The following is a 17,470-nucleotide window of genomic DNA, read 5'->3' as shown; positions in this document are numbered from 1 at the left end:
GACTTATGGTCACTAATTTAAAATGGCCATCTATTTGGAACCACAAAATGTGGGAGCGAAAAAAAGAAGCTTTTCCTTGGATTGATTGTAGGGAAGGAAAACTTGGATGTAGTTTTTGTAAACACGTGTCGCACTTGGGTGCTAATAAGCTCCAGCATTGCAAAAGAATGGCGTTCTTACCAAGTTACTTTTAATGGTAAAAATGGTAATAGTAAAACCAACTCAGATCGCTGAGAAAAAAATTTTCATCCATAAAAAAACCTCTAGTCATAAGGCAGCCAAAAAGATTATTGAAGTAAGCAAATCCCAAACTATTGAAAAAGTCACAGATGCCATGAATGTTTCGCACCTCGAAACAACAAAAGTTGTTTTCAGAACTGCTTACTATCTAGCCAAGAGCAATAGGCCTTACTCAGACTTCTTTCACATGTTAAAATTGCAAAGAATGAACAATGTTGATATTGGAATCGGGCTACATTCTAGAAATACTGCTGTAGAAATAATTGGTCACGTTTCAAGTGAAATGAAATCAAAAATTATCAAGTCAATTTTAAATATTTCGGGTAAAATATCAGTTATTGTAGATGAGTCAACAGCTGTAGGCTCAAAATCTAATCTAATAGTGTATTTAAAATGTGAATTCAGCAAAGAGCAGAATCCTCATTTTTTGTTCTTAGAGTTGATTGAACTGAGCAGTCAAACATCTCAGGTACCTACTAATTGTTGAAAGTTTGCTAAGCTGTTTGAAAATAAGCGGATTTGATGATGATTAATTGAAAGAAAATTTTGTTTAATTTGCAAGTGACGGTGCCAGCGTCATGTTGGGTAAAAAATCAGGTGTAGCTGAAAGATTGCTTGAGATGTACCCAGATATTATTGTTTGGCATTGCATGAATCATAGACTAGAGCTAGCCTTAAGTGATGCAGTTGATGAAGTTGGGGCCGTAAATCATTTTCAAATATTTATGGATAAAATATACTCCACTTACAGTAAGTCCAGTAAGTCACCGAAAAACCAGCGTGAACTCTTCGAGTGTGCCTCAAAGCTGGAACAACAACTCCAAAAAATTGGAAAAGTTTTAGGGACTCGATGGGTTGCAAGTTCCTATCGTGCAGTTTCGGCTGTGTGGTATGGTTACTCTGCCATTTACAACCACTTTGAAAAGGCAAAGACAGACAAGAACAGAAGTTCTACTGAAAGATCTATGTACTGTGGCCTATCAAGGCAATTATCATCATTACAGTTTCTGTTAAATTTAGCCATTATGTATGACATTTTGGCGGAACTTTCGATGCTTTCAGAGGCTTTGCAAAACAGAGAAACTACTGTTGTTTATGCTGATAAATTGATCAGAAGAAGCATTAGATTTTTTGAAACTCTGAAAGGAATGCCTGGACCCAAGAGCCTTGAGGCTTACATTGCTGAGAAGGACGGTAATTTCAACAATGTCCCCATTACAAACAATCCAAAAATTGCGACCATCAATCACAAACAAGTGATAACAAGTGTAATAAACAATTTAACTAGAAGAATGTTTACTACTAAATCCAGTCATGAGTCAACATCAAGCGCCTCTTCAAACTGTAAGCAACAATATGATTCTCTTCTATCTGATTTAAAAGTACTGGAAACTGATCAGTACCCAACTGACAAATCAGTACGATATGGGGAAGAACAAATTCAAAATCTCTGCAAAAGGTTTAAGCTTAACAAAACCAAAATAACAAACTGCTTTCGAGATTATATCGAGGCCAATTCACCTTCTAGAATACCAAAAGATCTCATCCCGTTGTCGAACTGCACTAAACTGATTCCATGTAGTTCGTCAGAATGTGAACGAGGTTTTAGTCTCATGAACCAGATAATGACTGATTTGCGAACTAGACTCTTAACCAGACATGTTTCAAGCCTTATGTTTATAAAACAACATGGACCAAGTATAAACGAGTGGAATGTGGGGCCCTATGTGAACACCTGGTTGAGGAGACACCGCACAGCAGACGACACTAGGACACGCACGGCAAAACCTTCTCCGGAAGAAGAAAATCCATTTGTTCAGTTTTTGTAATTTTGATTGAATGTGAAACACTTTCCTTTGTATGTTAAACACCACCTTTCGTTCCTATGTTATCTTGTCATGTAAATATTAAAACTGGTTTATAATACCTAATTGTGTGGTTTAATTTTACAAATAAATGGTTACATTTATGTCTCCAAAACATTTAAATTAGCTATGTTGTCTTTTTTCTCACAATTAAAATAAAATAAAAAAAACAACAATTCCAGAATTTAAATATTTTTGAATTAAGCAAATGCATCTTCTTCTTCACGTGCCATCTCCGCGATGGAGGTTGGCAATCATCATGGATATTCTGATCTTAGATGCTGCTGCTCTAAACAGTTCGGTTGATGTGCATCCGTACCATTCCCGCAAGTTACGCAACCACGAAATTCGTCTCCTTCCTACACTTCTCTTGCCCTGGATTTTCCCCTGTATAATCAACTGAAGTATGTTGTATCTCTCATTACGCATAACATGCCCCAGGTACTGAAGCTTTCGTGTCTTGATGGTTTCCAATATTTCCAGTCTTTTGTTGACTCTTCTCATGACTTCGTTGTTTGTTGTATGCTCGGTCCATGATATCTTCAAGATTCTTCTATACACCCACAGTTCAAATGCTTCCAACTATTTAGCAAATGCATACACATTTTAAGGAGTCCGGTTCTGGCATTGTTTAGAACAGTAGCATCGAAGTTACACTCGTAATAAATTGGCTATTTTTAGCGAAAACAAAGTCATTTAATTAAAGTGATTAACACCAGTGTTTAAGTGAACAAACAGGCTTCTGATTACCTAAGTAAGTTCTGAAAATTAATCGACTATTTAATTAATTTCCGTATATTGTCCATTTTTACGATAAGGATATACCATTTATTTACATCTATATTTTATTTAATTCGAGAACAAAAACAAGTCCTGATAAGAACTGTCGCTGACAGGGCAAACGCCAAAATACAGAGGCGGCTCCAGAATTATTCGAAATAAAGAAAAGTGAGAAAGAAGCAAGGTAAGCTAGCTCTCGTACGGGTTGGGGCTGGATTGAGCAGGTCTTTAACACGAACTGTACGGGAGACGCGGAACTTGTGGAAACTCTCACTAAGAAGAAATGGAGGAATTTATAAAGGAACTGCGGGAAAAACTAGATAGAATGGAAGATAGAGGAATGAGAATAGAAGAAAAATTAGATGGGATCCAAAGTGAGCTGGAACAACTAAAAAATACGAATCAGGAACTTAAAAATGAAAATGAACTTCTCAAACAAGAGCTGCATCAACATAAAAATAGAATAGAACAAATAGAAAGGGATATGAAGAGAAAAAACCTGATAATACACGGCATTGAAGAAACAAGCGATGAGGACACACAAATACTGGTAAACAAAGTACAAGACATCATCAACAAAATGGAAATACCTTGCAAAGCCAACCAAGAGGTCACAGAAATTAGAAGAATAGGAGACAAAACTAGAAATCCTGAAAGACCAGTCCTGGTAGAGCTAAGAAGTGGGAATACAAGAACGGAAATTCTTAAAGCTTCATGGAAATTAAAAGGCTCGAAATGGTTTGTTAACGAAGACTATCCAAAAACCGTAATCGAACAACGCAAAACACTTATAAAACACATGAAAGAGGCAAGGAGGAAAGGGTACAACGCAAAGATAAAATATAATAAGTTAATAATTAACGGAGACGAGTACGATATAGACCAGGTCAAAAGATGGAACAGCGATTCCGAAGATTTGAGAGATGATAATATGACAGAAACTACAAAGAATAAAACTGGAACGAGAACAGTGAGTGAAAGATCACCAAACGGAGACACAGAACTAGATCCAAGAGAAAAAATAAAGAAAGTAAACGAAAATCAAACATTAAAAAACTAGAATTGGAACGGAAACACATTATGACGACAATGGCACGAAAAATGGACAAGGCAATGATACAAAAGGATATGAGAATAAGCAAGATTAGCAAAAAGAAAGAAAGAAAGGGTAATACAAAAAAGAAAAAAAGAGAGGGAGGTGTTATAAGAATAGCGTCATGGAATATAAGAACATTACTTAGAGCAGGAAAACTGGAAGAAATTACATCAGTTCTGATACAGTATAAGGTGGAAATAGCAGCACTGCAGGAAATTAGATGGAAAGGGAAAGGACAAATAGATCAACAGAATAGTACCTTCATATACTCAGGGGAAGAAAAGCAAGGACAACATGGGGTAGGATTCATAGTAATTGGAAATATGAGAGACAAAATAATGGAAGTCAGACTAATAAACAAAAGAATAGCTTACCTAAGGATTGAAGCTAAACAGGCAAACATATCCCTACTAAATGTTTATGCACCGACAGAAAATGCGAAAGAGGAGGAAAAAGATCATTTCTACGACACTATGGAAGAAGAGCTAGAAAAAATACCAAAAGAAGATGTGATATTAATATTGGGCGATTTTAATGCACAAATAGGAAAGGAGGATTATATACAGCAAATAGCAGGCAAACATACAATACATGAGAAAACGAATGACAACGGGCACAGAATATGCAATATGGCGACAGGAAATAATATGTCTATCAGCAGTACAATGTTCAAGCATCAAAGAAAACACAAAGTCACATGGGTTTCTCCAGACCAAAAAACAGAGTCACAAATAGACCACATATTAATATCGAAAAGAAGACAATCAAGTATAATGGATGTGAGAAGCTACAGAGGTGCATGCGGAGACTCAGACCATTTCCTGGTGGTAGCAAAGCTGAGACAAAAGATGAAAGTAATGAGAAGGCAGAAAGAGAGGAACAAGAGGTGGAATATCGAAAAATTGAAGGAAGCAAAAGAGATACAAAAGTATGAACATGAAATAGGTAAAAGAATTGCCGCACTGAATAAGGAAAGAGATGATGTCGAAGAAATATGGGGTGATATTAAAAAAGCAATTAACCACACGGCTGAGACTACATTAGGGACGAAGCAAATTACAAGAAGGAAGGACTGGTTCAATACAGAATGTAAAGAAGCAGTTGAAGAAAAAGTAAAAGCACGAAATCAGTGGATGCGGACTCACAAAAATGAACATAGAGACATGTACGAGCAAAAAAGAAAGGCAAGCAACAAAGTAATAAGAGAACAAAAGAGAAAATTCATGGATAGTCAGTTGGAGGAAATTGAGGCGGAAAGTAAGACTCAGAACACCAAGAAATTCTACACAAAAATCAGAGAACAGAACAGAGGTTTCAAACCAAAAGTAAATGGAGTTAAAAATAAACAAGGGCAAATAGTAACACAAGATCAACCATATATGAAAGTCTGGATGGAACACTTCAAGGAGTTACTGGCAGAAAATGAAACAGAAGAGATTACAGAAATGGAGGAAGAGTGGGAAAATAATGGAATGAAGGAGCCAACACTCGAAGAAGTAATTGAAATAATTAAAAATAACAAAAACGGAAGAGCACCCGGAAAAGATAACATAAACAGCGAACTCATAAAACTAGGAGGGAAACCGTTGCATAGGGAAATACACAAACTGATAGTAAACATCTGGAAAGAAGAAAAAATGCCAAAAGAATGGCAAACAGGCCAAATAATAACGATACATAAAAAGGGAAACCAACAAGAATGTCAAAATTACAGGGGAATAACATTACTGAGTACAGTATATAAGGTATTGTCAACCATAATACAAAGAAGGTTACAAGAAGCAGCAGAGAATAAGATTGGTCAATATCAGTGTGGATTCAGGAAAGGAAAATCCACAATAGATGCGATATACATACTAAAACAAATAATGGAGAAGGCGAACGAAGCTAACATAAACTTAGAAATACTTTTCGTAGATTTTAAACAAGCTTTTGATTCCATCAAACGAAACCAACTATTGGAAATATTAAAAATGCTACAGGTACCGCTTAAATTAAGAAAACTTATAAAAATGACGATGAGCCATACCAGAGCGAGTGTAAAAACGCAAATAGGGGAAACAGAAGAGTTTGAAACAAACAAAGGAGTGAGGCAGGGTGATGGTTTATCCACAACACTATTCAACATGGCAATAGAATATATTACCAGAAAAATGAACAAAGGTACACTCAGAAATAGAGGAGGTCAAATTGTAGCATATGCCGATGACGTTGTGATAATGGCAAAGAGAAGAGATATATTAACGCAAATGGTAGAGGAACTCATTCAAGAAGGAAAAACAGTGGGTCTGAGTATTAACGAAAACAAAACAAAAATTTTAAGATTAGGGAAAAATCCTACTAATAGAGAGGTTAAAGTGGGAAGATACAAATTTGAAGAAGTAAGTAAATATAAGTACCTGGGAGTCATGCTGTCAAGTGATGGAACAAGAGAAAACGAAATAAAAGAGAAAACATTGGCAATAAATAGAGCATTCCAAGCCAACAAAAAAATGATAAAAAGCAAAATATTAACAAAAACTACTAAATTAAGGCTCTATGAAACGTTAATTAGACCGACATTAATGTATGGAGCAGAAGTGATGACAATGACCAAGACAGACGAAGAAAATTTGAGAAGAACTGAGAGAAAAATAATTCGGGCAATATTAGGACCAATAAAAACAGCAGAGGGTGAATACAGGAGTCGAAGAAATAACGAAATAAATGAGGAATTGAAGGGACAAGATATAGTCAGGAGAATAAAGAGACAAAGATTGAGATGGCTTGGGCATGTATGGAGAGCAGGAGAAGAAGCGATAATAAACATAGTGACAAAGTGGTCTCCGGCCGGAAGGAGACGAAGAGGAAGACCGAGGTCCAAATGGCTGGAAGAGGTGAAGCGAGATCTAGAGGGCATGGGTATTAGAAATGCAGAAGAAAAAGCAAGAGACAGAAGGAGCTGGAACCGGATATGTAATGCAGTTTAAGAAAGAGAAGAACGGAGGACTGATCCACCTCGAAAACATGGATCTAGAGAGCCTGTAAAGGCGGCGCTACCCCCACGGGGGTGTTTTAGCCACTATATATATATATATATATACACATTTTAAAATATGCAGACGTAACTTGTATTAAATAAACATAGAGTAATATTTCACGGGCGCCCATATAAAAATTTTCAGGGGGGGGGGGGCAGACGTGAAGATGTTGCACATTATATTTTGTATTTTTTGGATAACCATATATATTATACAGCACCTGAAAAGCAAGGGAGGCCACGGCCCCCCCTGTTCATGGGTATGAGCGCCCATGTAATATTTTAATTGTAAAAAAGTTAAGGAAAGTGCGTTCCCGCACTGCTAATTTTGCCATGACACCACTGATCGTTAGTATTACTAAAACAATTTATTATTTAATATCATTACTTCCAACTAACAGTGAATGTGTTCTAGAGTATTCGTTTGTCATTATGTTAAAAAATAAAAACTTGTAATAATTTAAACAGGTTATAATCTCAAAATCTGCTCTTTGTGCAAAATGGGGTACCAATAGGTAGGGTAAAATTGGGTACCCTTTTTACCATACCTATTGGTAGTCTTTACCCTTTTACCATACCAAGTAAGATAGCCGATGATCAAACCAAATCACAGACGAGTAAGAAATCGCAATTGAATAAAACTAAAAAAGTAGAGTCAGATTCAGAAGGCGAAGAGAGTGACACTGACTGGTTCTGCGGAAACTTTTATTCAAGTTCCACAGAAGGATGGATAAACTGATCTAGTTGCCTTAAATGGGCTAAAAATTCATGTGCAGGTGTAGAAGATGAGGATGATGAAGTAGTACTTGTATGCGAATTTTGTCAATAGGCTTTTCTTGGTTTCAATTTGGTACCCCATTTTACCCTATACAACGGGCATAATGGGGCAATTTACATTAGTTTCTGTTTTTTCATATAATAAAAAAACTTTGACTTTTTTTTAAATTTAAATTTTATTAATAAATAGTTACTACTATAACAATGATATTTGTCTTATTTTAAGACCTTAAAAGTTACAAATTTTTTTTAAATCCCAATTTAAACTTTAACTACCCCATTTTGCCCGCCCTTCCCCTAAGTGAAAATACAGAGCCTTAGACAACTAATGGAAAAATTTTATATGAAAGAGAAGATGTGTGCATAGTATTTATTAATCTTGAGACGTCATTTCACCATTTTAGTTGAGAATAAACCACAAATATTTTATTTTGAAATTAAGTTTATTTGATGTTTCGACTTTCACTTCGGAAATAGAAACTATCAGAAACGGAAACCTACTGTGGTAAACATTAAGCTGGAAAGGAGTGCCGGTTGAATATGTGAGGGTGGTGAAAGATATGTATATGAGAGGGTAACAACTAGCATTATAACGAATGCAGGAGAAACTGAAATAAAGTACCTACTTATGCTTCGATAGATATGCAAGAACTCACAAAAGATATGATTTTAGACTTCATCTGGGCAGAGGCAAAGATAATGACTACTTATGATAAATGTTCTAGAAATAAATGTAATAAGAGAAACCTATATACAAAAAATTAAAACGATAATAGCTGGATATTTGATAAAAACAGCAAAAAGGAAAACTAATTACATTTCTAATAAAACTGTAATAATCAGCTCCTAAAATGCGAATATTATCCAATTTTCTAATGACTTTCTTAGGTGTGAATCTGACCTTTTAGTTTACTCCTGGTTTAAAAACAAAGCATAGTCCATGTAACCACAGAATAAATAACCATATTATGTGGTTATTTATTCTGTGGTTATTTATTCTGTGATGTAACTGTCTCCGCGAACATACTTTGTGCATGCCTTAAAGTAATGTTAGTTGCATAACCAATAGTACATTTTTAATTTTTTATTTTCTTCGTCACAAATTTATATTTGTAAAATTCGTATCTATTTATACAGTTGAGTCCGCGAGTCTTTACCCGTGCGTCATCATTTAAAGCATACGAAATAAGTCGCAAATCTATTTCACGCAACAACAACTGACAGAAAGTAGCTACTGTTCCGATTACGGGTTTTATTATAAAATTTGACGTTATCAAATATATAGAATGTCAAATGTAAGTTTTGCTTCAAAATTTTTGTGCAGAATTACAGCTATTGTACATTTGAAGTAGCTTAATAAATTATTTTATTATTATTGATTAATAAATAAATAAACAATTTATAAAAAAATTCAATAACATATTTTATTTTTGTTATTTTATTCACTTTGACGGAAATCTAAACACAGTCATTTCTTTACTGTGTGAATGACGTTAATAGCTTTGTATGTTTTAAATATTAATTGCCAAAATTTAATTATTTAGCTTAAAATTTCAAAGCCCAATATAAAATTAGTTGTAAAAACAACTGTTTGTGTAATATAAAGAAACTTCAAAACGCAAAAATTCGATAAAAACCTCAAAAAATTCAACTCACTGACAGCCACAAAATTAAATAAAGCAGAAACGTCAAACAAATTGTGCTTAAACTTAAAATATGAAAACATACCGAATCGTCTTTTTTTGTACCTATCTCTTTTCAATGCACTGGGTCTAGATGGTTCATAAAAATAACATGTGTTTTTACTTAATAACAAACGGCAGCTGGTTTGTCATGAGTTTCATGCGTGGAAGAGAATGACTGCGTTCACCAGATGCAAAGACGTTCACAAATGTTTGCGCTTTGATTCTAAACTTGTTGACAGCGAACTGAACGGTTGGTTGTTTAGGTTAAAATTTGACATTTTGCTTGCTTGGTTTGAACGTAACCTAAAATAAATTTTCTCAATAAATACGTTTTTGAATTTATTTTTTTATTAAAGAAAAAAAGAAAATTTATTTAATAGATAATAACGTAGGAGAATCTCTTCAGTATCCTTTATTTAATATATAAAACCCTTATCAATATATTCTACAATATATACAATTTAAATTCCCGCCATATTTTTTCAATATTCAACACGTTTGCAAAGTTCAACTTCAATATTTTATGTTTGCAAAAATGGCGACCGCTTTCCAAACATGTTTGACGTTAGCAAGTCGTTCAGAAACATAAAGCGCAAACTGATTGCCAACGTTTGCATCTGGTGAACGCGCCCAATAGGGCTTTTCATCGATTGTCATTTGTTTCGAGCTTCTGTCATGTGTCACATAATATTAATATATCTACGCCATACGTCTTTGGTTTGTATCATTGTTATATACCAATAACGTATGACGTAGATATATTAATATTGTGTGACACATGACAGAAGCTCGAAACAAATGACTGTGAATGAAAAGCCCTATGATGCCACGGTTATTAGACTTTATTACGGTTGTCTTGTCCGACGGTGGTGGGGAGACTTATATTTTTGACTTTACGTCACAAGAGTTTACATTCCCATATTTTTAAATTATTTTCGATCATTGAATGTGTGGTATTGTGTATATATGTGTATTATTTGTGTTATTATGAAATAATAAGACAAATATTACACATTTTATCTTATACTGGGTGGCGAATCGTAAAAAGGGCCATAGGAAACTCAATGTAAAGTTCTGAATTGTTGAATTCCTGCTTCCCTAATTATTCTACAACAAAAGTCATGAGAGAATACTTGTAGAGAATTAAAATCTATTAAAATCAAAAGTTAAAATTGTTCTACGATTTAAATGCATTCCAAAATTTTGAAAAATATGATACATTTGCCACAATAGGTATGCGTGTAAAAGTAAGGCCACACGTTACTATTTAACTGACAGTGCTCACACCATTGACTGAATAAAAAAATCTTTATTATTAATCCTTTCTCCGCAACTGAGGGTATCTTATCAACTGTATTGTTTTTAAACAATAGATGATAAAATAAAAATATTGACAGTTCAAAAATGTGAACATTATTGCATTGTGTGTGGCCTAAGTTTGGGCTGAAAACTAAAATGTATTACATTTTTACAAAATTTTGGAATATGTTTAATTACGTAGACCAATGTTAACAGTTATTTCCAATACAGATTTCAATCCTCTTCAAATAGTTTCTAATGTCTTTTGATGTAAAATAATTATTAGGGAAGCTGGAATTCAGCAGTTCAGAATTTTACATTGAGAATGCAAAACTTTGACGCATGTCAAAATTCTCAATGTGTTTTAATTGTATTCATTTTTATCGAATCCTGAGAAAACTAATAAATATTTTTGAATAATTTAAACTCAGAATGAAAGACTACATTATTACCGAGGGCTGAAAGTCCCTGAAAACTTCTATAATGTTTATTTTAATAAGTTACAGGGCTGAAAATAAAAGAGAAGTGTGATATTTAATTTCAAATATTTCATTCAATAGAATCTGCTTGTTTATTCTAAGGGGCTTTCCGCACTCGGTAATAACGTAATCTTGCATCCTGCGTTTAAATTTTTCTAAAATACTTGGTTTTCTCAGGATTCGAAAAAAATCGTATTACGATTCAAATGACAGTAAACTCTCGTGACGTAATCTCACCCTTAATGTTCATTGGTTAGTCGATTTAGGCAACCGTAGTAATGTCTAAGAACCGTGCAATGATGCTAGATAAAAAGTATGTGTTTTATCTCGCCAGGTATAGGGCTTTTCATCGATTGTCATTTGTTTCGAGCTTCTGTCATGTGTCACATAATATTAATGTATCTACGTCATACGTCTTTGGTTTGTATCATTGATATATACCAATAACGTATGACGTAGATATATTAATATTATGTGACACATGACAGAAGCTCGAAACAAATGACTGTGAATGAAAAGCCCTATTAATGACGCACGGGTAAAGACTCGCGGACTCAACTGTATATTCGGACTTCATTAAGTTGGAGGATCCGAGAAGTTAGCCACATTAGATTTTCATAGAACGTTGAATTGAAGTTTGACAGTGTTGCCATGTGATTATAATGTATATAATAATATTATGTTGCACGCTTCAAATATACAGAGAAAGCTTCGAAAACTACCTTTTTACATTATTCTATGGATTTTGATATTATTTAATTTATGTAAAATACGAACGAATAAATATTTGTTGTTTGTTTAGATATTAATTGCAGTTAATTACTAGAAATTTTTTTGTGGCAGTTGCCCTGATAGATTCCTGGAGATATTTGGCAACAGAGTCAGAACGTTTAAATTTGCGTTTGCCAGATTGCACAGATGTTCCGCAGATATACATTTTATGACTTTCTTTTTATTATATTATATTTCTTTTTATTATTTTATTATTTGGAATTAATGTACCTGAATACTGAAATGCTCTTAGTTACTGAAAAGTGTTCACTTCGTCAGTACGCTATTTTGGTGTTTATTTTGTATTTTTTAAAATATTAAAACACCTACAACTATATTATAGTCCTTTTACCCATATAAATAGCTACAACTTCCATTTTAGACAAATTATTTTTCCTAATAGTACTGTAGACTTGTATATCTGTATTTTCAGTTGCATATATTCTGGAGCCTGTTATTATCACAGCTTTTTAATATTTCTGTGGACTTGTATATCTGTATTTTCAGTTGCATATATTCTGGAGTCGGTTATTATTTACATTATTTAATTTCTATCTTTAATCAATATTTAGAGTTTTTTCGATGGCGTTTCGAGTTCAGGTGAAAAGATGATATGTAATAATATTACTAGATAATCTGTAAGAATTATTGTATTGGCGACCTTATTATTTATACAAAGCTTATTTTTATATAGATAATAATAAACCTGGGAGGGTTGACATGGAGGGGATATTACATCTCGACCGTCCTTCTCATGGTGGCAGAATTTGTAACTTAACGTCCCCCAAAATCGCACATGACATGACAAATGTCATCAAATGTCATATTGTGTTTTTTTTATTATAATGCTACAAGTACATTTATTACATAATGTAATTAGAGTCTAATTAGAGTCTTAATTAGTAGTTTGTAGGCTTATTTCCTTTTAAAATGCCTCATCACGGTTCTGTGCAGTAATTGATTGTTTGCTTACATGGAGAAATAGTGAAATTCTTTGGTTTTCCTAAACTCTAAACCCCAAATGAGGATAGACAAAAGAAATAAATGGATTAAAGCTATTCGGAAACAAAAGTACGTTGTTAACCTTACTTTGATCTATGTATACTGCATGTACAGCGTTGCCAACCTAAAATTTCTGAAATCGGAAGAATGGGTGCGTTCGGACGACCATAGCGGCTGGCTGGCAGCAGAAATCGGCTGAGTGGTTGCATCCAGCCGTGATAGGGAAAGCTTAGTAAATCTCTCAGCGGCTGGCTTCCAGCGGTGACGTCTGACAGCTACTGCTGGCTCAGCTATCCAGCCGCTGTGGTCGTCCGAACGCACCCATTGATACCAAAAAAATCGGTAAAAATCGGGAGATTTAAAAAAACGGCGGCAAATTTAAAAAAGTCATTTAAAGAAGATGGATTTGGTTATTTTTTTAGTGACATTATTATCTGTCGTTTGAGTTTACTCCTCCTATTTAAAAAATGAACCATAGTAAATAAGTATGACTTACTTCTTTTATTTCTTCTTCTTGTGTTTTAGAAGACGTACCCGCTTTCATAAAAGAAGTAATTGGTCTCTGTGTAGCAATAGCCTTAAATTTTTCTTTGTGAATATTTGAATTTGAATGTTTTATAATTGAGTCCTTTCCACTTTTTATATTAATATCTTTATTACAACTTTTACAAAACGCAAATTCATCTTTGCTACCCTTTTTTAACCACCCTGCAAACTCTGGTAATCTTTCCCATTCTTCTTTATACTTTTGGTAATACATACTTAATTTTTTTCATTTTCGGTTCACTACTTTCACTCTCACTTGACATGTTTAATTTTCACTCTGCTTGTATTTGAATAAAAACCGAAGTCTGAAAGCTAACTATAAATTAAATAATATCCTTTCCAAGACGGGTTAAATACGATACGGGTTAAATAGTTTTATACTACATATATAAATTTAGGGTATTCCCATATAGCATAAGTACTTCCTTCCCCTCACAGTTTAATCTACAGATGTGTTTTCCTGATGAATATTGCTGAGTTTGTTGTTATGTAATACCTATAAGTTTTCAGCGGATGTACAAGTACAAACGATAATACAAACAAACAAATTATTTCTGAAAAATATTCCTGACACATCAAAATTATCAATGTGGGTGTGGATCTCGGATGTATTCAAGGAAATATGTATTGAAATAATACAGTGGCGCGCCCGCCATATAGTCTGGATGATGTAATATAATTATATAGATAAGAAATTTGTGCATTTTCCACAATACAAACAAAAATTAAAATAATTTAAGTATAATAATAAAAATCGGTAGGTGAGGGTGCAAAATCGGTCTATCGGTAGATTGCTCCCTGAATCGGTAAATCTACCGAAAAATCGGTAGGGTTGGCATCGCTGTGCATGTATATCATTTAAATTATATCAAATTACAATTGTATTATATTAAATTATTATTAACCCTCTGATGTCGACACTGCTGTACACCGTGCCGCATTTTAATAAGTTTTACTAATATTCTTTCCTACACACCACTAACTATTTAGATATGTGTGAGTGACTATCTTTAAAATACTACCTGCAGCTATTGCATTTTTTGTTTTTTATATGTGTGACATTAGGTACTGCAGTGTGTCCATTCATGTTACTTTAAACGGATGTGGCAACCAGGGGGTAAAATTACCTTTATTTTTATTATTTACCCTTATATTTATTAATACATTAAAAAATATAAAAAATATACGATAAAAAAAATATACAAAAAAAAAAAAAAACTAAAAAAAAAAATAAAAAAAAAATAAAAAAAAAAAAATAAAAATAAAAAAAAAATAAAAAAAAATAAAAAATGTAATAAAAAAAATGTTAAAAAATATAATAAAAAAAATAATAAAAAAAACAGAGTAAAAAAAACAGTAGTACTAATAGTTTTAAATTTAGATACTAAGCATATATTTTGTAAAAGAGAGAATTCAAAACACATTGACTGGCCAGTTGGTTGCTTAAACCAGTGCCAATAAAACATAAACACACACACACATTAATACATTGGATTTATTTTAGTCTATATGGAGCGAACTGGATTCCAAGACATACTGATAGAATATGCAGTGCACATTTTGTTGGAAATATGACATCAAATGATCTCATCCCAGTTATGTACCAACAATATTTCCAAAGGATTACAAACCAAAGATAATTAATCCAGATGCTACTTTAAACAGGTAATGAAAATTAAATCTCTTCATTATTGTTTATTACATTATAATAATGATGTTTTTGTTAAAATTATTATATGTCACACTAAAATAACTATTGGCTGGTTTTACCAACTACAAATAGTAGTTTATTCAATGAATAAAGGTATTCAACCAATTAACTGACATATCCACGTTTCTCTAACTCCAAATAACATTTTATTTATTTATTTATCAAATATCTTGATTAATTTAATAAAAATATTTTCATTTACCTCATATGGTAATATTGAATATTGTATTATACACAATAATATTTTTTTATACTGAATTCTGTAGTGACGTATCCTATACATTTATTTTGAATGTCTTAGACTTAAAGGATCAATAAAGTATAACTATGACTATGCTTCTTCTGAAACTGCATATGCTTCTTGATATTGTTAGCGTTTTCTTGGCAGAATTATGGCTTTGTTTTTGAATGTCTTCCATCTGCTATCCATTTTCTGCAAAGTTTGACGCATTTTATTTTTACAGTAATTGCAGAAACGATTGGATGTAATGGGTTTGTTTGGTTTGTCGTCAACCACTAGAGCTTCTGAATTGTTATTGTTACAATCATTTTTGGTAAAATTTATTTCAAATGTACATAGTTGAGAAATTAGTTCATCAAGAGTTTTGTCTTTATCTTTAGTTAATAGCATCCAACTAGACTTGAAGCTTTCATACTGACTAGGTAAAATATGTAGAATTTTGCATGTAATCATTACATCTGGTCTCTTACTTAGTTCCTTCATTTCAAGTCTGTTATTTAGCTCATTGAAAATTTGTTTTAACTTTGCAATGTGTGTTGACACATCACACATCATCTCCAACATTCCCCAATAAAGAAAATAAATATCAGCAAAGTTTAAACAACTGATTTTTGGAAGAGGCTTCAAACTATTGCTTAAGAGAGAGCCAAGGATCAAAAGTCAATTCTTTGTCCATATTTCTGATACCGTCTAAATCTGATAAATGTCACTGATACCACTAGTTATCAGACTTTTTGCGTTACTATTTGCTTTTCTATAAAAATCAGTTTTGGCTTTATACACTTTTTTTCAGCTCAGTTGCTGTTCCTGTAATAGGTTCAGGTTTCACTAACTTGCCATCTATCACATCTAAGCAGCCTTCATGGTAGTTCAATGTCTCGTGCATTTTACTTTTCCACATTGGCCAGTCCATTTCTCCATTAAGTTGTTGAATATTGCGTACAAAATCCATTTTCTCGATTTTTCTTTTTCAGCCTTGGAGTTTGGAGGTATTTTTTTTATAAAAACTTTTTCCTATTTTTAATTACCTAATTTTGATTATTACAGTAAAACCTATTAATGGGGGGGGGGGAGGCAGTTTCGGATAACAAAAATTTCGGTTAAAAATAACATTGTTTTTTGTATTCTTCTTGTATCAAATTACATAGTATATTCTTGGTCAAAGTTGGTATTAAAAACACTATGAGGTGATTTTGTAATATGTTTAATATTAATTGCAATCTTTAGTTGTATGAAAGCAATGTTGACAAATTAACATCAAATTGTTTCCGATAAAAATTTACTTTTATTGATGAAATTATTAAAACTGTCAGCCGTTTCGGTTAAACGATGTTTCGGTTAACAGAGGTTTAACTGTAATACTAAATTTCAACACTCTTGAAAAAAGTTAAGGTTATTTGTTATTATTTTTACTATTTTAATTATTGTAGGTTTAATTGAACACAGTGCAAAAAAATTATTGAAATAAACTCTTTTTAATTGCAGGTTTAATCGATTGAATGAACGCAGTGCTAAAAAAGTTATTGAAATGAACTCTTCAAAGATTTCTATAGGAATATGGTTAGATAAGTGTGGATTTATTGGAGGCAGCCCTGATGGATTATGTGAAGATGACTACCATCAACACCAAGTGCCTTTACAAGTTGAGGGAGTCCAACAAATCTTTGGTTAATGATATGTATTATAGGAACTATATCATATATGTTAATGAAAAAAAAAATACAAGTAGTACTGAACACAAAGTGCGGTTAATACAACCAAATTCAAGGCAAATTTAACAAAAAGGAAGGTGTGCCACTTAGTGATATTAATGCCTTCAGAATCGATCATGTATGATGTCAGTGTCGAAAGATTCTGGGAAAACAATATAATATTATTAAAAACATTTTATTTGAATAAATAAGTATACAGCAGAACCTCGATTATCCGTCAGGGCACCGGACCAAGGGTATGACGGAT

At 33.0% G+C, this 17,470-nt stretch overlaps 1 protein-coding gene across 1 annotated transcript; it reads left to right on the top strand.

Moving 5' to 3' along the window:
* The first annotated feature begins 818 nt into the window (after positions 1-818).
* Positions 819-17,183, top strand: LOC126890204 (E3 SUMO-protein ligase KIAA1586-like). Its single transcript, XM_050659057.1, has 2 exons — positions 819-2,065; positions 16,997-17,183. Exons 1-2 carry the CDS (start codon positions 819-821, stop codon positions 17,181-17,183), a joined length of 1,434 nt encoding a protein of 477 aa, XP_050515014.1.
* The last annotated feature ends 287 nt before the right edge of the window (positions 17,184-17,470 follow it).

This window comes from Diabrotica virgifera, chromosome 8 (genome assembly GCF_917563875.1).
Source record: "Diabrotica virgifera virgifera chromosome 8, PGI_DIABVI_V3a".
NCBI lineage: Eukaryota > Metazoa > Arthropoda > Insecta > Coleoptera > Chrysomelidae > Diabrotica > Diabrotica virgifera.
This window is presented reverse-complemented; position numbering and strand designations above follow the sequence as displayed.

Excerpts from the sequence above, each read along its gene's own strand:
- LOC126890204 (XM_050659057.1), top strand. The coding sequence starts at position 819 with ATGTTGGGTAAAAAATCAGGTGTAGCTGAAAGATTGCTTGAGATGTAC. Across the intron at positions 2,066-16,996 it reads AATCCATTTGTTCAGTTTTT|GTTTAATCGATTGAATGAAC; the intron begins GTAATTTTGATT and ends TTTTAATTGCAG.